Below are 24,070 nucleotides of genomic sequence, written 5' to 3'. Positions count from 1 at the left end.
AGTTGATACAACAAGCTATTCCAAGCTGTTTTGCCATTGACACCAACCACATTGGCTGAACTTGAATATCTGCTTGTCACTTTGACGTCTGATTCCAAACAAGTTTTTTATCAGTTAAGTGATAAGATAATTTTAAATAATTGTGTAATAATATCATGAAGCAGCCCTCTGAGGGCTTCAGTAGCTGCGATGTGGCCCACAATGAAAATGAGTTTCACACTCCTGCCTCAGAGCAAGGGTGTCCAGAGTAAGCTCTGCAGCTTGTTTTTTATTGTCCTGCCACACATCCTACAGACAAAAAAACCACATCCCAGAATAAAACATTACGCAAAGAAAACAATGGAACTGGCCCAAATTCCTCCAAATATGGGACCTGATAGCCAAAATGGTCGACAACCTGTGCATTTTGCTGTGAATATGGTCGTTGGTGATTTCCATGTGTCCTGTCAGATAAATACTTGTACAAATTTATTACATAATTTTCTGGTATGGTAAGTTTCTAAGTCTGGTTAGTCTGAGAATGAGTCCGACAGGGATGTCAAACTGATTTTAGCTCAGGTCGCCACATGGAGGAAAATCTATTCCCACGTGGGCGGGACAGGTAAAATCATGACATTATAGCTTCAAAAATACCGATACGACAACTTGAGATTGTTTTCTTTTTTTTACCGGTACTTTGTCCCAAAACAGAAGAAGCACATTCTGAAAATGTACATGTTACAAATAATCCTCTTAACAAAACGCTTCAAGTTTGTCGAAAATTCTGATGAAATATTTGGTGCAGTGTCAAAAACAGAATGAAGAACAATCTCAGTACATCTACAACGCAATTAAACTTTGAGTCACAACCCATCTCGGAGTGAGCAAAAAACAAAACATAAATGAAAACTCTTCTATGTATCAACTACCTAATTAATTTGTCATTTACACATACTGTATTTCCTTGAATAGCTGTCGGGGCGTTAATTAATTTAAAACCTCTTCTCACTCCTGCGCTTATTCAAAGCATGCGGTAAAAGTAAGCAGTCGCTAATAGTTTTAAAACCTCTTCTCACCCCCGCGCTTACCAATGGCATGCAGTAAAAAATTGAGTGTGATAAAAAAACAAAAAATTAATAAAAAATTATTCTGCGGCTGCGGCCCAGTGGTTGGGCACCACTGCTCTACAAATTGTCATCGCGCCGACCTTTACTACACCATGCTATCTGCGTGCGTGCCGGCCGGAAGCATGCATTTCGCTGCTTTTCATATGAGATTGCAATGCATACTTGGTCAACAGCCATACCGTTTACACTGAAGGTTGTGATATAAACAACTTTAACACTCTTACTAATATTATTCTTGTTTGATGTGGGTTCACAGAATGTGGCCACATTCTGTGAACCCACACCAATCAAGAATAACAAACACATTTCTGGAGAACATCGGCTCTATAACACATTATAAACGCAACATAAGAATTACCCAGAATGCCATGCATCCATGACTCTTGGCTATATTATACACGCGCTCCCAACCCCGCCTACCTCAACCGACGCATGGAGAGGGGGGTGGGGGGGGGGGGTTTGGTGCTAGCGGGGTGTATAATATAGCCAAGAGTCATGGATGCATGGCATTCTGGGCAATTCTTGCCTGACTATGCAATGGTTGTGGGAGCATATTTTTATTTTAACTGATATTACTGCCTGTAAATGTTAATGCATGAGTGTCAATTATTTGCAGAGACAAACACACTTTCAGTTAATCATATTATAGACATCTAATTAAAGCACTGCAGCTTTCTTAGTGGGCCTGTGTCTAAAATAGTCAAAAAAAATATGTGAGTTTTGATGTCATCAAGATGATCTTTTTATTGTGCAACAGGTTACAGTTTTGGCACTCCTCAAGCCGACCAGTATATTCCACAGGTTCCTCCTCCACCAACTACTCCTGGAACGGCAACATTGGGCTTTGCTCCCACCACAACACCAACTCAGGATTTGAGCAAAGTTTCGGCTGGGCAACCTGAATTTCCGTATAGCCAGTATGGTAAGAAAAGTTTGCACTTTCATGCCTCTTTCTCTCTATCGTAGTTTTAGGGTGCTTTCACATTTGTCATTCGTCTCTGTGCAATGCATATGCTTTACCAAAGAATGCGGTCACATAAATCTCTGCTGACAAAAATACAAGCATGATCACAAATCAGACTGCCCTAAAGTTACTACCCAGTATCTTTTTTTAGACGTTTGTCTGGACCAGAGTACTGGACTACAAGTATGAATGCACACTTACTCACCTCTGAGCCCAGACTAAATCACTAGATTGTTTTTGGTCCCAACACTTCATTATTACTACCGTTTAATCCAGCGGGAGCTTGGTTTTAAGACCATTTAGCTTGAACATGTTTTTTGCACACATGAAGCCTCCTGCAACTGTGCTGTGAAGAGTTCTTCATTTCTGTCAAGTTCCTCCAGCACTTTTGCGTGTCGTTAAAAAAGGTTAGTTGGTAAATTACATCATCCTGCCTTGCAATGCTTGTTGTCTTTGAATTTTTAAATTCTCCACTGAAGAAGGTCTAATCATACTGTACACATTCCTAGTTATTCTTTCTTTAACACCTTTGACTTCCTTGTTGGCTTCTTTTCATGGTCTTGGCATGATCGCTAATAACAATACCAAATACCTTTCAACATGTCTGGGATTTGTTCATACCAGAGATTTGCACGTTTTTTTTGTAATGCGTGCACATTTTTAATAGAATCCTGGGTAAGTAGTTTTTCCAATGTTATAATGTGCATTACTTTTTGGCAGATATCTATTTGGTCTTTCACCTTGACTATCTAATTTTACATCGCATTTGTTGGTTTTGCTGGTGAGCTTCTTGCCAAACCTAGCGATCACTCATGGATGTTTATCAACAAACATTTAATGTACAAAACCTTATTTATCAAATGTATTATGGCCATTTAAAGGGGGACTGATGATGAATTTCGTCTTTTCTGACTTATAAATGTTAGAAAGTTGCATATTTGTGTTAACCAATGCCAAAGTGTCAAATCTTAATGTCCATACATTTTGGCGTGAGCATGCACGTAATTTTGGACGTCTCTGCTTGCGGTGTTTTCAGTCTGGCTACGTCGTAGCCTCACTGCAAGGTGGAAGTTCTTATTCGGATACATTAAGTCAAACTGTGCTTCAGGCTATGGGAAAACAAAGGTAGTATAAATTATTATTTTCATATAATCGTGGCATGTGCACTTTAACACCGACGTGCGACATGCAGTGACATAAATGCTGCTAAAAAACTGCTGTTTTTATGCACCGTCTGAATCGATTGGTGAGTGTGATGTTGTACCTAATGTTTTGAACGGGTAAAGTGTGTGTGTGTGTGTGTGTGTGTGTGTGTGTGTGTGTGTGTGTGTGTGTGTGTGTGTGTGTGTGTGTGTGTGTGTGTGTGTGTGGGCGCATGTATATATTAGGGCTGTCAAATTTAATGCGATAACGTGTTAACTATAATTTTCAATGATGGCACTATTTTTTTAATTGCCAATTAAAGCGAATACATCCTTTTTGACCCTCGGGGTGTGCCTAGCAAGAGGGAACTTGGCTGCAGTTCACTAAACTGATGAGCCACAAGCGAGCAGAAATGGACAAAGAAAAGTCTACCTTATGGAAATATCAGGTTCAAAGCCGTGGCAAGTTGTTCTCCCAACAAGAAATGACTATTTTTCGCCGTGGGAAGAAGCGACATCCCTGCAGCAAACGCCTGCTATGCGTGTCGTTCTACAGGTGGGTGGTGCTTCACTTCCCTGTTCAGATTATGGTTTAGGTGCAGTGATAACATAACATTTAGATTGTTACTGTGACTACCATAGTAAGTAAGATGACATAAAAGCTCAACAGAAATGAAAGACGGTTGGCAGGATGTCAAAAGGAGCCTTTTTTTTTATTTGCAGTTGATGCGATATCAAAATAAGCCAAAGCACTTTCTCAAACCAATCAGACTTTTCCAAAATAGAAGCTATATGCTATATATCCGGTTTAACTACATTTAGGGTTTCTTTTTAAGGTACGGGCTTCATATGAACCACCACACCTAACAAAATAAATTCATGTGAAGTATTGTTGGGTCGAGAAGTAAACAAAGTCTTACGCTCTTTTTTTTTTTTTTTAGCTTTTATGGCCAATGTTATGCTAACAACTGGCACGAATCCAACAAGTACTTCCTCCGTGCACACACGTCTGTCTCCTTGCTTCACTCCAAGACATACAACACTTGTTCTTTCTCCGCCGACTCTGTGTGTTCACAGACCATGGGAAAAAATACCACCATAACACATTAACATATACATTAATTCAAGCCATACGCAGCAAGTTGTCTGGAGTGAAGGCAGAGTGTCAGCCCTGTCGATGCACTTTAAGGTATATGTGAGCTACCTGCGGACAGCAATTTTCACAATCTAAGAGGACACTGGCGTTTTTTTAATGAGACAAAGGCTCACAGCAACATGAAGCGAGCGTGTCGTCTGGCTCGCTTTTCGTCATGGACATGGCACAAACAAAGTCTCTAAAAACGAGTACAGTCGTCAATAACACCAAAAATAGATGCTAGATTTGTGGCCAATCGTTTTTATTACAGAAAAAGTGACTAAAAGATTGGAGAAATCTCTATAAAAATAATAATTTCTCAACAAAGTACATGGTACCATTAGTAGAAACAATTTTGAAAAACAAAACAATAATTAAGAAAAAAATATATGTTAATACTGTACTTAACAGATTTGTTTGAAATATATATACACATTTTTTTTGCCCTTTTAAAAATTCTATGCATCATAGCAAATCATGCGATGATGTCATATCGACCACAACCCCACCTCTTATAGGTATTTTGGAAATTTAGGGGAAACCCTGACATTAACAAAATAAAAATGTCTTGCATCAAGATTATGCTTTGTCAGATATATTTTGTAATGTTATTCTGTGATATTTGCACCTAAAGAAATGATAGTATATAAGTTTAGGAAAAAGGAGGGTGGTGGGCATTTTTCTTGCTGGCTGAAATATTTTATAAATTCTTTTATAACATGTTCTGGTCGAGCCTTCAATTACAGAATGATTAGCAGGCTCAATATTACATTTTATTAATTAATACAGCCTATCTCAGCCCGATTGTAGCTGAGATAGGCGCCAGCGCCCCCCGCAACCCCGAAAGGGAATAAGCGGTAGAAAATGGATGGATGGATGGAATACAGAAGGTTAAAACATTGTCATAACACCACCCCCCCTAAAAATTATCTGTCTCAGGTACACTTATTAACGATGAAAATGTATACCTATCTGCAATTATTGTGATTAATTTTGAGTTAACTGTGAACAAAATGTGATTAATCACGATAAATCTGTTAATCGCTTGACAGCCCTAGTACATATACAGTATATGTATGTGTATATGTACGTATGTATATATGTATATACTGTATCTATGTATGCATGTGTGGGCATATGTATTCTGTGTGTGTGTATATGTGTGTATGTATGTATGTGTGTGTTTGTGAGTGGAAATAAGTGTATGTGTATGAATATATACAAACACAATTTTAATTTTCCTGAAGGAATCAATAAAGTACTATCTATCCATCTATTTATCTAAACTATAATTATAAAAATGTGTATAAACTGTATGTATGTATGTATATATACATACAGTACATATGTATAATCAGTGTCTGGGGAGAAGAAAAACCAGCAGTGATGACATTAATATATATATTTAAATAGTGTACATTTTCAAAAGTTTATTATGACACTTTTGGAAAGGTGGGGAGTGGTTTCATTTGTAATATGGTGATGCCTCCAGAACCGAACATTTTGCTGAAAGACAGAAAAAGTGGGTTAAAAAAGTGACAGTGAAGCAAAATTTACACCAAAGCATATCCAATATGAATTATATGAACGACAAGGATTGGTTTTAAATGTAGATTAAAATCATTATAGGTCCCCCTTAATAATTCATGTAGAGAGCATGAATGCGTAGCTTCTGAAAAAGTACAAAAGCCTAACGTATGCATTTGGAACAATATTTGTCTTTTCGCTCCGTTGTTAAATTAACCATGTTTATGAAAAGGTACTTTTTTCTTCTCTCTCTCTGAACTGGCTATGATCACTCAGTCTTGGTTTTCCCAACATTGTTCTCTTCCTGCTTTTCTTCCATCCAGCCTTTCATTCAATGTTCTTTGCCTTTCAGAATGTTTTTTTTTTTAATCTAAAATATGCAAAATAAAATTCATAGTATTGGTGTGCGTGTGTGCATGGTAAAAGATAACACCCATGTTACCACTTTGGTGATATACAGCAATTGTTTTTTACTCGAGTAGCTTTGTATGATTTAGTTTTTCTGACCTTTTCATTGCAGATTTTTTTTTTTAATCTCTTGCATTCATTACCCCTCCACTCTAAAAGTGGTTGCCTCCAAGATAGTCAGGTCCTAGCGCCAATGCAGCCTAACTCAACGATAACTTTAGATCTATAGCAGAAAATTATACGCTTAAAATGTAACTTGGATGTTTATAATTTTGTGACAATTATACCTTAAAAAAAGATTTGTCAATAAGCCTTGATGCATAAATTGAATTCAAATATATGTGCTATTGTATTATTTTAACTTTCAGGCATTCTGTTACTTTAAAAAAAATACTCATTGTTGTACAGTGGTACCTTTGTTTTTTTGTTATTAAACAATTTTAAAAGGTTTGATAAAATGCAAAGTACTTTTTCAGTAAAAAATAATGTAAATCCAAATAATCTGTTTAAGACCCCCGGAAACACAAACCACATTTAAGAGAAAATCATTTTAGTTAAACTTGCAGGAAACAATGCAAAATAAACATCGATGAGAAATGAAATGTATCAATAGTTAACATCATTTTGACCTTGTATTGAAAACTCCTGATGGCAAAGACAGCGATGAGCAGGGGTAGAGAGACCCACGCAGATGCTGCTTCTGTACAGTGCAACCTTGATTTACGACATTAATCCATTCTTGAACATGATTGATTCATAAACCAACAACTTTGTGTTGTGAAGCAGAGTTCACCATAAGAATCATTGTAAACATAATTAGTTCTAGCCCTGACAAAAGTCCCTATTTTAGTATTAAAAAAACAACACTTTGATGTGTGTGTACACATTAGTGTATACATATGTAGAATAGAATAGAATGAACTTTATTGTCATTATATTTGCATATAACGAGATTAAAGACTCCAACTTAAGGTGCGGTAGGGGGAACAAATATAGGGTGAAATAAATGACATAAGAGGTAATAAAGGAAAAACTAACAATTAAAATAAACAGACTACTATCCAATAAAAATAATAAGCAATTCTGTACAATATACAAAACACTATAGAAGTACAAAATACAAATACTGTACAATATACAGAGCAAGACAGGAGTACCGAAGTAATAAATAACAATCAGTGACGGACGTATTGCACTCGAAGGGTAGTATTGCACAGTAGGGTATTAGGGCAGGATATTGTATAGGGGTGAATTATTATTATAAGTTAGAGTTCAACATGGTGACAGCTTTGGGAAAGAAGCTGTCTCTGAGCCTGTTTGTTCTGTCTCTGATGCACCTGTAGCGCCTGCCTAATGGTAGCAAGTCGAACAGGTGAAAGCCAGGGTGTGTGCTGTCCTTGGTAATGTTTTTTGCTCTGTCGAGGCAACGGGAGTTGTGTAAGTCCTTCAGGGAGGGCAGGGGACAGCCGATGATTTTTTGTGCCGACTTTATGACCCTCTGAATCGCCTGTTTTTCTGTCTGCTTCAGTGCAGCTGGCGTACCACACTGTTATGCAGTACGTCAGCAGGCTCTCGACAGCCGAGCGATAGAAGGTCACCATCAGCTGCCTCTCCAGTCTGTTCTTCCTCAGCACCCTCAGGAAATGGAGTCTCCACTGGGCCTTCCGGATGACCGCAGTTGTATTTTGGGTCCAGGACAGGTCAGCAGATATGAGGGTGCCGAGGAACTTGAAGGAGCTGACTCTCTCCACCTCCTCGCCGTTGATGTAGAGGGGGGCGGGGTCTGCAGTGTTCTTCCTGAAGTCAAAGATGAGTTCCTTGGTTTTTGTGGTGTTCAGTGCCAAATTATTCACTGAACACCCCGCTGATAGTTTCAGGACCTCATCTCTGTATGCAGACTCATCCCCCCCCTGTAATGGGACCCACTACCGTTGTGTCATCGGCAAACTTGATGATGGTGTTCTCCGAGTGGGCTGGACTACAGTCATGGGTGTAGAGGGAATACAGCAAAGGGCTCAGCACACAGCCCTGTGGGGAGCCGATGCTGAGTGTGCGGGGGGGGGAGAGAGATGGGGGCCAAGTTTTACTGTCTGAGGTCGGTTGGTCAGGAAGTCCTTAATCCAAAGACAGGTGGGTGAGGGTAGGCCTAAGTCCAGCAGTTTTGTGACCAGGATGTCTGGAATGATGGTATTGAAGGCGGAGCTATAGTCAATGAAAAGCATCCTGATATAGCTCCCCCGGTGTTCCAGGTGGCTCAGTGTGGAGTGGAGAGCCATGGATATGGCGTCATCTGTGGATCTGTATGCCCGGTAGGCAAACTGCTGTGGGTCTAGGGTGGGGGGGAGGCAGGCTTGGATGTGGTGGAGGACCAGTATGTGTGTGTGTGTGTGTGTATATATTTATAAACACATTCGTGTGTGTGTGTGTGTATATGTATATGTATATATATATATATATATACATACATACATAGACCGTCCTATTTTAAATGGGGATGAATGCAACAAATAACATATTTTTAAAGACTTTTTTTCATACCAACATCTCATAATTTGACTCCTAAGTACAGCACTTAGCAAAACAAATTCACAGGCACTGTGTCCTCTATATATATATATGTATATATACATATATATATATATATACATACATACATATACACACACAGTATGTCAGTTATGCACCAGCGACCCCAAAGGGAATAAGCGGTAGAAAATTGTATGTATGTGTGTTTGTATATATATATATATATATATATATATATATATATATATATATATATATATATATATATATATATATATATATATATATATGTGTGTGTGTGTATATATATATGTATGTATATATATGTATATATATATATGTATGCATACAGTGTATGTATATATATATATATATATATATATATATATATATATATATATATATATATATATATATATATATATATATATATATCAGGGGTGTGGGTAAAAATCGATTCGATTACAAATCTCGATTCTCACGTTGTGCAATTCAGAATCGATTCTATTATTTTTGCAATCGTTTTTTTAATTTATTTTTATTTTATTTATTTATTTATTTTTATTTTTATTTTTATTTTAAAATCAATCCAACAAACCAATACACAGCAATACCATAATACAATCCAATTCCAAAACCAAGCCTGACCCAGCAACACTCAGAACTGCAATAAAAAGAGCAATCGAGAGGAGACACAAACACAACACAGAACAAACCAAAAGTAGTGAAACAAAAATTAATATTAACAACATTATCAATATTAGTTATAATTTCAGCATAGCAGTGATTAAAAATCCCTCATTGACATTATCATTAGACATTTATTAAAAAAAAAAGAACAATCTCATAAGCTTGACAACACACTTTGTCCAATATTTTCACAAAGATAAAATAAGTCATATTTTTGGTTCGTTTAATAGTTGAAACTAATTTACATTATTGCAATCAGTTGATAAAACATTGTCCTTTACAATTATAAAAGCTTTTTTTTTTTTAAATCTACTACTTTGCTAGCATGTCAGCAGACTGGGGTAGATCCTGCTGAAATCCTATGGATTGAATGAATAGAGAATGGTTTTGAATCGGAAAAATAACGTTTTTGAATCGAGAATGGCTTTGAATCGAAAAAAAAATCGATATATAATCGAATCGCGACCCCAAGAATCGATATTGAATCCTATCGTGGGACACCCAAAGATATATATATATATATATATATATATATATATGTGTGTGTGTGTGTGTGTGTGTGTGTATATATATATATATACATATATATGTGTGTGTGTGTGTGTATATATATATATATATACATACATATGTGTGTATATTCATGTATGTATATATGTGTATATATATGTGTGTGTGTGTATGTATATATATATACATATGTGTGTATATTCATGTGTGTATATGTATGTATGTGTATAAATATATATATATGTGTGTGTGTGTATATATATATATGTGTATATATATGTATGTATATGTGTATACATAAAACACTGGTTTCAACCAAATCCATTCAAAATTCGTTTTTTGTGAAAGTACAGCACTTAGCAAAACAAATTCACAGGCACTGTGTCCTCTATTTATATATGAATGTATAGAGGACACAGTGCCTGTGAATTTGTTTTGCTAAGTGCTGTACTTTCACAAAAAACTTATATATATATATATATATATGAATGTATAGAGGACACAGTGCCTGTGAATTTGTTTTGCTAAGTGCTGTACTTAGGAGTCAAATTATGAGATGTTGGTATGAACAAAAAGTATTTAAAAATATGTTATTTGTTGCATTCATCCCCATTTAAAATAGGACGGTCTACATCTGTGTTTGTGATGGAAAACAGGGGCCAAGCACCAAAGTCTGGGTCCACATCCCGCCATAAACCTAATTTCATGCAGACATTTGGTTTACTTTCACAAAAAACAAATTTTGAATGGTTGAAACCAGTGTTTTAATTTTTAAAGATAGGGTTAACATATGTAGATAACCCCCCCCAACCAATTTGTCTTTCAAAAACCAAAACAAATATATATATATATATATTTTTTTTTTTTTTACAAAAAAGTGCCAACAAAATCAGTCGCTGGACGAGAGATTTGCGACCTTTACTATCAAGAGACATTTTACCGCCTCGTTCACTAAAGGAAAATGGTAAAGAGCCGCAAAACATGACGAAGCTTATAAGCTTTTAAAAGTTTTCATCTTTTTTATTTTACAGGAAAAGCAATCTGACCATGAGAAATTAAACTGTTTCTTTTTTTTGCAAGTATTCATGGTTAGCTTCCCCAGCAGGTTGCATGCTGGAGAAGCTAAACTGAACACACAGGCTTCCATCTCTTACTTGCCTTCCTTGCGCCTCAGGTCTCAGCCTGCGCGCATTCACGGCCTCACAGACAGTCAGAGATGATAGAATTATTTAAAAAATGTTTTACTTTTCTCTCCAGGGTTAAATAAAAAATCTGTGGGAGCCACATGTGGCTCCAGAGCCATGGGTTGCAGAACGCTGGGCTAGAATGTGAATTTTGATTCTATTACTCAACATTATTCTCTTAAATATGATTACAAATCGGTCAATTTTTCCTTTACTTCAGAGTGTAAAATAGAGATTATCTGATACACCTCAGTTGTTATTGTTGGATATTGCAAATCATAACTTATTATTATTATTATTATTATTCAGTACATGGGAGTTAAGTCTCCCCCTGGTTTTAAAAACTAGTCTTAACTCCTTGAATGCACCACAGTTATGTGCAATGAGATGCAAAAGTAAAACTTGAACATAACTTTCTCCTATGCTGCCGCAGGTAGATTAATTAATTTTTATATTTTGTTCTGTGACTCCATCCATATCCCAAATGGTTGGTGCTGTGTGTGAAACTTTGACGACGTTATGCCGTCTGTGTTGAGAGAAGCGTTCCATGTTAGGTTTGTCGCTATCCAGTTGGAACGAACCATTTTGTATTTTTCCCAGGTGTTGGTAGTCACAGTTTGTGTTTTATTCAATCAACCCAATTATTGAACTCCCAGACTTATATCATTTTTTGATTGATTTATGACTTTCTATTATAACCCTTTTTTTTTTTTTTTTACCAAAAGCCTAGGGCACCCCCTATGCTTGGGGCACTTGCGACCCTTAAGTATAGATTTTTCTTTTTCTTTATATGCTTTCTTTGATGTTAGGGGTCTTCTCACCAGTTGCAGAGTGACAATGCCACCAAGTGTCCAAGTAGAAGAATGTCACACAGCTTATTCAGGTTGAATGAGGCCTGGACTTCAGTGATTTGTAATACTATTTATCAACTACCATCCAATGCTCTTTCTAGTTTCACACGGACACCTATTTTACAATTATTTTTCTCTCACCCCCCGCATTTTATCATCCATCGCAGGGTATGGTCAGGACCTGACTGCCTTCAGCCACACTTTTGCAGACGCCAGCCAGCCCACGGCGTACGGGACACAGACAGCACAGCCCGCCAATGCTCCTCAGCCCGCCGCCAGCCTGTTTGGTAGAGGGCAAAATCACAACGTACAAGGCTTCCACCCATATCGACGTTGACAGGGGTGCTGTGTAAAGTTCAAACAAAAAAATTATCTGGGGTTTAAAAAAACAAAAACAGGAGTCAGGGAAATGTGTGACCGATTGTTCTATGGGAGTTATTGAATGCATATGGTTGAAACGGAATCCACAGTAGGTTATGTGGAAAAGTTGTACAATATTTTGGTTTCAACAGCAAGATGCTTTTATCTCCAACCCCCCCTGTCTCCCACCTCCATATTTTATAGTGGAACTAAACTACTTTGCAATAATTTTGATTGTCTTGTCAGAAACTAGCACAGAAACTATATGGAAAGAGACTCTTATAAATATGTATATTTATGGTTGACTAAAATGAAAACAGGGTTTTGAATTTCCTCAGCTTTAAATTCTAGGGAAATTTTTATTTGGTGAATATTGTTTACTTTCTGAGCCTTTCAAGTTTGTTTGAAATTGAGATTATAGATATATATATATTATACACAAACTGTGCAATTTTTTAAAGATGAATTTTGTACTATAAGTGTACACTTTGCTTGTTTTTTTTATTTAAAGATGTAGACTTCCCTCAGGTGGCTGTTTTGGGTGCATTTCGCACTATGCAAAAAGGACAAATTATTTAAAAAAAACAAAACAAAAACGAATAAATGTTTTAAAGATATGATCCTTCCATTTTATTATGTTTGACTGAACTGCTCTTTTTTAGGAAACTTAAATCTTGATAAACAAAAAAAAAAACACCTCTATACCCTGAAGCCCGAAAGGAGTCTGGGGCCTTTTTATTGCTCACAGCTTATTTATTTTTTAATTGTCTGAAGCACAATCACAGCAGGCACAAGACATTGATTAAGTGTTGAATATACGTGGATTCTTTTTAAACAGACCTCAAAGCAATGTTGCAAAATAGTTTATTTGTAAATTGAGACATGTTTGATGTCTAACGATGGATCCACATTGTTGGTTGGGAAATGACCAAATTTCAATGATCAAATCCACGTCACAACCCGACAATAAATAAATGTCATCAAAAAGAATGTTTCAACATATTTGCGCTGTTAAATGTTGCTTGAGAAATTACCAAAATTCAATGGTCAAATCAACGTCAGAACCCAACATTGATTCAGCGTTGTCAAAAGCATTGTTCCAACGTTGGGTTTGAGATGCTCCAAGACGGGACCTAATTCCACAAGTTTTCAACATTATTTTGATGTCTTTGTGCCTGCTGTTGTGTAAAAGTAAAGTTTAAAAAACTGGAAGAAAAAAAAGGCACACTGTCGATACTAATCCCAATAAATATAAATGTTTTTGCCTTTTTACCAATTATGCAATTAACATCAAATTGGCCCCTGCATCCTTTGAATTTATAATGTTTGAAGATGAGCAATACTGCAATTGTTGGTATTAATTCGATACTAAGTGACAGTTTTTACATTTTTCAAGATCACTGAATTATTTTGTGATCTTTTGATTTTAATTTGCTCCTCTCTGAGCTGCCACCTTATCGTGGTAGAGGAGTTTGCGTGTCCCAATGATCCAAGGAGCTATGTTGTCCGGGGGCTTTAAGTCCCCTGGTAGGGTCTCCCAAGGCAAACAGGTCCTAGGTGAGGGATCTGACAAAGAGCAGCTCAAAGACCTTTTATGAAGACATATCGAGGACCCAGATTTCCCTCGTCCGGACGTGGGTGAACGGCCCCCCCCTCTGCAGCCAGGCCCGGAGGTGGGGCATGATGGGGCCCGGCCGGCCACAGCCCGAAGAGGCAACGTGGGTCCCACCTCCAATGGGCTCACCACCCATAGCAGGGGCCATAGAGGTCGGGTGCGATGTGAGCTGGGCTGCAGCCGAAGGCAGGGCACTTGGCGGTCCGATCCTCGGCTACATAAGCTAGCTCTTGGGACATGGAACGTCACCTCACTGGGGGGGAAGGAGCCTGAGCTAGTGCACTAAGTAGAGACATTTCGGCTGGATGTAGTCGGACTCACTTCGACGCACAGCAAGGGCTCTGGAACCAGTTTTCTCGAGGGGGGTTGGACTCTCTTCCACTCTGGCGTTGCCGGCAGTGAGAGGCGACGGGCTGGGGTGGCAATTCTCCTTGCCCCCCGGCTCAAAGCCTGCACGTTGGAGTTCAACCTGGTGGACGAAAGGGTAGCCTCCCCCCGCCTTCGGGTGGGGGGACGGGTCCTGACTGTTGTTTGTGCTTACGCACCAAACAACAGTTCACATTACCCACCCTTTTTGGGTACACTCGAGAGAGTACTGGAGAGTGCTCCCTCGGGTGATTCCCTTGTTCTGCTGGGGGACTTCAACGCTCATGTTTGCAACGACAGTGAAAGCTGGAGAGGTGTGATTGGGAAGAATGGCCGCCCGGATCTGAACCCGAGTGGTGTTTTGTTATTGGACTTTTGTGCTCGTCACAGTTTGTCCATAACAAATACCATGTTCAAACATAAGGATGTCCATATGTTCACTTGGCACCAGGACACCCTAGGCCGCAGTTCCATGATCGACTTTGTAGTTGTGTCATCGGATTTGCGGCCTCATGTTTTGGACACTCAGGTAAAGAGAGGGGTGGAACTTTCTATCGATCACCACCTGGTGGTGAGTTGGCTGCGATGGTGGGAGAGGATGCCGGACAGACCTGGCAGTCCCAAACGCATTGTGAGGGTTTGCTGGGAACATCTGGTAGAGTCTCCTGTCAGAGAAAGTTTCAATTCCCACCTCCGGAAGAACTTTGAACATGTCACGAGGGAGGTGCTGGACATTGAGTCCGAGTGGACTCCGGAGGCAGTGGACAGGTACCGACAGGCCAAGCGGTGTGCAGCTTCAGCGGTCGCGGAGGCAAATCTTGGACATGGGAGGAGTTTGGGGAAGCCATGGAAAACGACTTCCGGATGGCTTCAAAGCGATTCTGGACCACCATCCGCCGCTTCAGGACGGGGAAGCAGTACACTGTCAACACCGTGTAGGTGCGGATGGTGTTCTGCTGACCTCAACTGTGGATGTTGTGGATAGGTGGAAGGAATACTTCGAAGACTTCCTCAATCCCACCAACACGTCTTCCTATGAAGAAGCAGTGTCTGGGGGATCTGTGGCGGGCTCTCCTATTTCTGGGGCTGAGGTTGCTGAGGTAGTTAAAAAGCTCCTCGGTTGCGAGGCCCCAGGGGTGGATGAGATCCACCCAGAGTTCCTTTAGGCTCTGGATGCTGTGGGGATGTCTTGGTTGACAAGACTCTGCAGCATCGCGTGGACATCTGGGGCAGTACCTCTGGATTGGCAGACCGGGGTGGTGGTCCCTCTCTATAAGAAGGGGGACCGGAGGGTGTGTTCCAATTATCGTGGGATCACACTCCTCAGCCTTCCCTGTAAGGTTTATTCAGGTGTACTGGAGAGGAGGCTACGCCGGATAGTCAAACCTCGGATTCAGGAGGAACAGTGTGGTTTTCGTCCTGGTCGTGGAAATGTGGACCAGCTGTATACTCTTGGCAGGGTTCTTGAGGGTGCATGGGAGTTTTCCTAAACAGTCTATATGTGCTTTGTGGACTTGGAGAAGGCATTCGACCGTGTCCCTCGGGAAGTCCTGTGGGGAGTGCTCAGAGAGTATGGGGTGTCGGACTGTCGTATTGTGGTGGTCCGCTCCCTATACGATCAGTGTCAGAGCTTGGTCCGCATTTCCGGCAGTAAGTCGGACACGTTTCCAGTGAGGGTTGGACTCTGCCAAGGCTGCCCTTTGTCACCGATTTCTGTTCATAACTTTTATGGACAGAATTTCTAGGCACAGTCAAGGCGTTGAAGGGTTCCGGTTTGGTGGCCGCAGGATTAGTTCTCTGCTTTTTGCAGATGATGTGGTCCTGATGGCGTCATCTACCCGGGATCTTCAGCTCTCACTGGATCGGTTCGCAGCCGAGTGTGAAGCGACCGGAATGAAAATCAGCACCTACAAGTCCGAGTCCATGGTTCTCTCCCGAAAAAAGGGTGGAGTGCTATCTCCGGGTTGGGGAGGGGACCCTGCCCCAAGTGGAGGAGTTCAAGTACCTATGAGACTGTCATGTTCACGAGTGGGGGAAGAGTGGATCGTGAGATCAACAGGCGGATCGGTGCGGTGTCTTCAGTAATGCGGACGTTGTACCCATCCGTGGTGGTGAAGAAGGAGCTGAGCTGGGAGGAAAAGCTCTCAATTTACCGGTCGATCTACGTTCCCATCCTCACTTATGGTCATGAGCTTTGGGTCATGACTGAAAGGATAAGATCACATGTACAAGCGGCTGAAATGAGTTTCCTCCGCTGGGGGAGGGGCTCTCCCTTAGAGATAGGGTGAGAAGCTCTGTAATCCGGGAGTAACTCAAAGTAAAGCCTCTGGTCTTCCACATCGAGAGGAGCCAGATGAGGTGGTTCGGGCATCTGGTCAGGATGCCACCCAAACGCCTCCCCAGGGAGGTGTTTAGGATACGTCCAACCGGTAGGAGGCCACGGGGAAGACCCAGGACACGTTGGGAAGATTATGTCTCCCGGCTGACCTGGGAACGCTTCGGGATCCCCCAGGAAGAGCTAGACGAAGTGGCTGGGGAGAGGGAAGTTTGGGCTTCCCTGCTTAGGCTGCTGCCCCCGCGACACAACTTCGGATAAGCGGAAGAAGATGGATGAATGGATGATTTTAATTGGTTAATCATGATTGGAATCATAAAATGGAACAAACATTTTAGGTACACAGAAAATATTTGTATCAACACTTATTTGTTCAACAATATTGATTGCAGTAGTATAAGACGATGTAACAATATCAACAATATACAATAATTCCTTTTTATTGAATGTGAGTGTGTTGTCTATCTATGTTGGCCATTTTATGGGGTAGCGACTTGTCCAGGGTGTACGCCGCCTAAATGCAGCTGTGATAGGCTCCAGCACCCCTGCGACCCCGAACCGGACAAGCGGTCGAAAATGGATGGATGGATGTTTTAAAGCAAAATGCAGTACGTAGTATGGTGGCCTGGAAGTATAAAACATTAATAATTAAAAAAAATTAAATTACAGAAGTGAGGTGGCGACTTGTCCAGGGTGTACCCCGCCTTACGCCCGATTGTAGCTGAGATAGGCACCAGCGCCCCCCGCAACCCCACAAGGGAATAAGCGGTAGTTAATGGATGGATGGATGGACAATTAGGAACTTCACGGTTGCAGAGGGGTTAGTGCATCTGCCTCACAATATGATGGTCCTGCAGTCCTGGGTTCAATCCCAGGCTTGGGATCTTTCTGTATGGAATTTGCGTGGAGTTTGGATGTCCCCAAAGACATGCACCTGGGGATAGGTTGATTGGCAATACTAAATTGGCCCGAGTGTGTGTAAATGTGAGTGTGAATGTTGTTTGTCTATCTGTGTTGGCCCTGGAATGACTTGTCCAGGGTGTACCCCGCCTTCCACAAGATTTTAGCTGAGATAGGCGCCAGCGCCCACCCGACCCCTAAAAGGAATAAGCGGTAGGAAATGGATGGATGGATGGACAATTACAGAAGACAGAAAAGACAAAACGCTTTAGAGCTTCGGAAAAGGCAAAAACATAAGCCTAAACAATTTACAATTTTATAAACCGAAAAAGGAATGTACCGAATTACAGATTGACAACTAAATCCATCCTTTTGTTCATGTCTTTAGCACCTGCATGAGGGATAAAAAAAACTGAGCGGATGTGGACAAAATGATTGGCTGATTGTGCTGTCAATCAGGAATTTGGGACATACCTTTTCTGAAAATTGTTCAGGCAATTTTTGTCTGTTTTCGGAAATCGTAATTTATTTCATGAAATGTCAAAGTAGTTGCACTTCCGTACAATAGTCCAAAAAATAATCAAACTAAAGCAACAACCGACTGGCTCATGCTGATAGATACACAACAAAAACATAACCTTGTAAAGCTACAGAAGAAAACTGAAAATATCGAATCACACTGATAGTTACTTTGGTATCTACCAGCACTAATATCGATGCTTGGATCGATCCAACCACCTCTGAACTTCCTGTTTCATTTTGTTGACAATTCTAATGATTTTTTTTTCATAGTGGACGTTAACTTGTAACACAGGACAACGTCGAGTAAGGTATTGTTCACATTGTGCGGGAGCAAAAAAAAAAAAAAAAAGAATGTGGTTTGCTGTTTAAAATGTATTTTTAAAGTTAGCGCAGCGTTTCTTGCTAGCTTGAGGCATAGAGTAAGGTGGCCCGTCCACAAGAGTGTCAGGACTTAAGTTGTCACTTTTAAAGTATTTACATTGTTTTTACATGGGTGAACAATGGCTGCAGAAACGGTGGTTTGAGACGTATCAACCCACGAGTATTTTGCTATTCATGCCGTGTCAAGTCATGATTTTGATAACAATTTGACTGGCTAAAAAATACCAAAAGAACACCATTTTGCAGCAGCAAAGAAACTGTTTAAATAACTACTGGCTAAACGTTCTACAGTATCACCCTCAACTTTACACAACTATACTGTTAGTACATGAATTGTAATGATCATAGCTGTACATACGACCGAAGCCAACTCCCACTTGACTTTTACTAACCGCACAAACATTTAAAAACAACATAAATCTCAACATTTTGTTATTGCTGCGTCGTAGTGAACATTAACTACACATCCCATGATGCATTTCAACGAAGGGACTTACAGAAACTATCCAGCCGTTTGTCATTAGACGTGGCCAATCCAGCAAAATGATGTATACGATACCAAACAGGACTCAGGACCAGTAGTGCCATTACTGATACTGTTTAGGGCATGGGTGTCAAACTCTGGCCCGTGGGCCAAATTTGGCTTGCTGTGCAATTTCATTTGGCCCTTGAGGCAATATCAAATTAACATTAGAGCTGGCCCACCGGTATTATATTATAACACCGCATTCCCCGCTAATACTCATACTTGCCAACCCTCCCGATTTTCCAACCATTCTGCAACCAAGGCTGCAAAAAAAAAAGGGGCATTAAATGTTTTATTTAAATTGTATTTAATATACCATTGATGTCTTTCGTTTGTTTTTTGAAAGTTGATTTTGCACTATTAAGTTATACAAGTATTGTTTGTTCCATATTCATTGTTAAAGCAAATCAGTGTAGCAAACTGAGCAATAATTAACAATTTATTCATGCACTTTCTCTTCTTACTTTTAAGGCTTGAATATTTGATTACTTCATTGTTGTTATTTTATTTTCAAATTTATTATTAACTTGTGGAAAACTTTTATTTTGATATTTACCTCAGAAGGCTGCAAATAGAAAAGAGGCATTACATTTTTATTAAAATGTTATTTGATATACCATTGATATATTTTTATTATTATTATTATTATTTGACACTCAATTTTGCATGTTACTATAAAGTTATATAAGCCTTGCTTGTTAAATATTCAATGCGAAATTTGTTTGGGTCTCTATTAAAAGGTTCATTTGTTCAACCTTGGCCCACGGCTTTGTTCAGTTTAAAATTTCGGCCCACTCTGTATTTGAGTTTGACACCCCTGGTTTAGGGAAATGATAGTATAGAATAGACCAGTAGTTCTCAACCTTTTTTCAGTGATGTACTCCCTGTGAACATTTTTTTAAATCAAGTACCCCCTAATCAGAGCAAAGCATTTTTGGTTGAAAAAAAGACATAAAGAAGTAAAATACTGCACTATGTCATCAGTTTCTAATTTATTAAATTCTGTAACAGTGCAAAAATATTGCACATTTTTAGTGGTCTTTCTTGAAATATTTGGAAAAAAAGATATAAAATGAACTAAAAACTTAAAAATAAACAAGTGATTCAATTATAAATAAAGAGTTCTACAGTTCTACACATAAAAATAATCATCAACTTAATGTGCCCTCTTTGGGGATTGTAATAGAGATCCATCTGGATTCATGAACTTAATTCTAAAAAAAAATTCACAAAAAAATAATATTTTAAACATAATATTTATGGAACGCCCACAAAAAAATCTAGCTGTCAAGACTGAATATTGCATTGTTGCATTTCTTTTCACAGTTTGTATACAGTTCATATTTTGTTGAAGTATTATTCAGAAAATATATTTATAAAGACTTTTTGAATTGTTGCTATTTTTAGAATATTTAAAAAAAATCTCACGGACCCCTTGGCATACCTTAAAGTACCCCCAGGGGTACGCGAACCCCCATTTGAGAACCACTGGAATAGACAAGGGGCACATTTTAAAAATACGTTCACATAAAAAACAAAAACAAAGTGGAATCTGACAGGTGCAATCCAATGAGAAAATGTTGCAATATTGACATTAAAATGCAACGCTGCCATGCAGGCGGTTTTTCCACTTTAAAACTGACATTGCTCAAAAATGTATAAAAAAAAATTGTAGTCGACAGATCTGAAGTTGATCTATAGATGTACGTGCTGAAAATAAAAATAAATATTGAAATATGACCTATTTTTTGACACTTATGAGTGTGGCCTTCTACACGGATTTTTTAACTGTCAAATGTTTAAAAATAATAATAATCTATGTAGGCTCTAATTACTTCATACTAAATATTCCACTATGAATATTTTGGTGCGGCAAAATATTGCATATTTTTGTTTTGCCATTCAAAACAGGGTTTGTTTGTTTTTCAACAAAAAGGACATAAAACATCCATTTTCTACCACTTGTCCCTTTTTGGGGTCGTGGGGGGTGCTGGAGCCTATCTCAGCTGCATTCGGGCAGAATGCGTTTACACCCTGGACAAGTCACTACCTCATCGCAGGGCCAACACAGATAGACACACAACATTAACACTCACATTCACACACTAGGGCCAATTTAGTGTTGCCAATAAACCCATCTCCAGGTGCATGTTTTTTGGCGGTGGCAGGAAGCCGGAGCACCCGGAGGGAACCTGCTTAGTCACGGGGAGAACATGCAAACTGCACACAGAAAGATCCAGAGCCCAGGATTGAACTCCGGACTACTCAGGACCTTCGTATTGTGAGGCACGTGCACTAACCCCTGGTCCACTGCTGCGACATAAATCATTAAAAAAAAAAACATATATATATATTTATGTTAACAAATGGCTCTAAAGTTGATCTATAGATATTTTAGCGTTGAAAGTATACAAAAAATTGTATCAGACTTGTTTTCAACACTTTAATGACTGACACCCTTTTGGGTCCCCAGGACCTTTTAACATTCTCCAAAATGGAGGGGAGACCTAGTGCTTACAATAGATATTGTTTTAATTTTGAAAATTAAAAATAATAGAATTGCCCCTGCATGCCTTCATTTTTCAGTGTACGGCCTCAGTGGAAATGTTTGGAAACCCCTGGGATAGATAGATAGATATAACGGGAAAAAAAAAAGACCAAAAAAAATAAAACATATTGCACACATGCAATTGCATTTTTATAATCATAAATTATTTCAAATCCTTGAAGTATTTTATGATTTTGCCATTCATTTGTTGACCATTGTTATAATCCCAATAAACACAAGTCAAATATTTTAGAAAAACAAAAAGGATTCCTCTGAACAGACTTATCTGCGAACATAACATTATATATCTGCTACAGTATAATCAGAGGTGGGTAGAGTAGCCAAACATTAAAGTCAAGGTAAAAAGTAGTCATCCAAATAATAAAAAAAACTATTAATTACTGACTAACTGGTGAGTTTTGATTTATTTTGTTGCTATTTTGAATGGTACTTGCACTACAACCGGAATTAGTGTGTTTGTTCAAGTGTGTGCGCGTGACCCGATGACAGCAAGTACACCAACTTATGCACATTTTACAGTCATTTATGATGTTATAACAGGGCTAGTTTTAGCATAAGCACAGCTAAACCATAAACAGAACATCTACAACTTACTGAAACATGTTTTCTCTAGTTGGAAGTGGATTTCTTGTAAAAAGTAAAACATTTGGATTTTTATTAGACACTTTTTCTGCTGGATGTTGAGCAGCATCCTACACCAATGAACCTCACACTATTATTCTTCCATCCCCCACCTGTCCTTATTAGGGTCACGGGGAAAGGCGGCAGATATAGAAGTAATATTGTAGCAAAACAATCTGCAATCTGTGTGTGTTATCAGACCCATGTGTCTGTGTTCCGATTTGTGTGTGTGTGTGTGTGTGTGTGTGTGTGTGTGTGTGTGTGTGTGTGTGTGTGTGTACATGCTGTGTACAATCTGTGCAAAAGTGTTGTGATTTGTTTGCGTGTATAGTTCAAATGAAAAGGTTAAAAATAATAGGTGATAGGTCCAAGCTGGAAGAAAAATGTTCGATATTTCCTAGCGCACTAAAGCCAATTCAAAACTGCTCTGCCGCTTTGGCATTAATTAAAAATTCAATTAAACACAATAAATGAGCAAAAACTAGTATCCTTTAGACATTATCTCTATGGGAAAAAAGATTTGGCTACAATATAAAGTTAAAAAGTATGGTAAGGACATGTTGACTCACCGCTGTATACAATTGTAGCTGAGATAGTTGTGTCCCATGAGGCAATTCAGTCCTTCCAAAGAGGACAGGTAAACACCCATATTAAGTGGTCTCCCTTTGTGGTTTTGGATTTATAGACAACTGCACAGGGTTCCTATGGTTGGTCCTAGTCAGACCTATAGTTAAATTTGAGTATAGTAAAACACGTTTCTGGAATGCATGATTACAAATAACGTAAATTCACAAGTTTTTTTTCGAGACTATTGGTCTAAATTGAACTTCCTGGACAGTCATTGATAAATAAGATCTGACCACACATCAACTGCTTGCTCTGGGAATGAACTTGAGTGAAACATGTACCTCCGAACAGTCCTGAATAACAAAAGAGCGTGCAGTATACACGCCTTAGTAAAATGTGGCATGGGCGTGAAACATTTGCCAGCCTACTGACACAGACGTCTAAGTGTCCGCGTCACTAGCAGTCACATTCAGTCACATGCAGTCAGACTTTTGGGCAGGATCGACTTGCCAGACTTTTGGCAGTGTTTGGAGGAAGAGTCGCAGCTCCGCGATGAAGCAGAATACGGATATCTTTTCCGAACGGGCCCGCCGTCACCCCAGTAACAGCAACAGTTTACCTGTCGATAGCATGTGAGCTTAGATTAGGGTGTTATTCTGTTGATTGTTTCAGTTAGACCAGTTTCTCATCATGCTGATTGCTTTTGCTGACTTAACTTCTTTTGTCATTGATGAACCTTCTGTTTCTCAGGGAGCCACAACGGGTTCAAAGCTATCGAATGGTTCATGCACATAGTTAAGAGGCTGAAAACTGAAGACAAGAAAGAATACAACCAGGACAGGTTTGGATTAAATATCAAACATAGATTTAGTACAGCAAATTGAAAAACCTAATACCGTCTATTTGAACGTTTTTGGTTTTGTTGTTGTATTCTGCAAACTTCCAAGTTTCTAAAACCGTATGTGTCCACAGCATCAGGGAGTCACTGGCAGGCATGCCGGTGTTGGATGAGCTCTCGGATAGCACAGAAGTGGTGGAGATGGAGGATGTGAATTCAACTCCCTTCCAGGTGCAAAAGCACACATGGACCGATTTGCGAAACATCATCCAAGGGAGCCGCAAGTCCTTGGGCTTGCTCATCAGCAAGGCACCGCATTATTTCCACTTTGTGCAGAAGGACGAGTCCAGTCCACATTCCCATCGCCTCTACTTCCTTGGTAATCTAGATGGGCAAAAAGATGGGCTCTAACAACGTTGTTAAAATG

At 39.3% G+C, this 24,070-nt stretch overlaps 2 protein-coding genes across 12 annotated transcripts in view; both read left to right on the top strand.

Moving 5' to 3' along the window:
- dazap1 (DAZ associated protein 1) overlaps nucleotides 1–13,020 on the top strand; it is an 83,589-nt gene extending 70,569 nt beyond the window's left edge. For 7 of the 8 annotated variants that reach the window (XM_061883425.1, XM_061883428.1, XM_061883427.1 and 4 more), the window contains 2 exons: nucleotides 1,864–2,028; nucleotides 12,211–13,020. In XM_061883425.1, coding sequence (XP_061739409.1) covers nucleotides 1,864–2,028; nucleotides 12,211–12,380 — 335 coding nt within the window. In that variant the 3' untranslated portion in view covers nucleotides 12,381–13,020. The remainder of the gene's footprint in view (nucleotides 1–1,863; nucleotides 2,029–12,210) is intronic. The other variant, XM_061883429.1, reaches the window with a different exon arrangement.
- Nucleotides 13,021–18,286: 5,266 nt separating this feature from the next.
- Nucleotides 18,287–24,070, top strand: part of LOC133540639 (dipeptidyl peptidase 9-like) — a 35,298-nt gene continuing 29,514 nt past the window's right edge. For 2 of the 4 annotated variants that reach the window (XM_061883418.1, XM_061883421.1), the window contains exons 1-3: nucleotides 18,287–18,449; nucleotides 23,556–23,646; nucleotides 23,778–24,022. In XM_061883418.1, the coding sequence (XP_061739402.1) occupies nucleotides 23,591–23,646; nucleotides 23,778–24,022 (301 nt within the window). In that variant the 5' untranslated portion in view covers nucleotides 18,287–18,449; nucleotides 23,556–23,590. Of the gene's footprint in view, nucleotides 18,450–21,216; nucleotides 21,335–23,239; nucleotides 23,438–23,555; nucleotides 23,647–23,777; nucleotides 24,023–24,070 lie in introns of those variants that run through there. The other 2 variants (XM_061883419.1, XM_061883420.1) reach the window with 2 other exon arrangements.

Source organism: Nerophis ophidion, linkage group LG22 (genome assembly GCF_033978795.1).
Source record: "Nerophis ophidion isolate RoL-2023_Sa linkage group LG22, RoL_Noph_v1.0, whole genome shotgun sequence".
NCBI lineage: Eukaryota > Metazoa > Chordata > Actinopteri > Syngnathiformes > Syngnathidae > Nerophis > Nerophis ophidion.
This window is presented reverse-complemented; position numbering and strand designations above follow the sequence as displayed.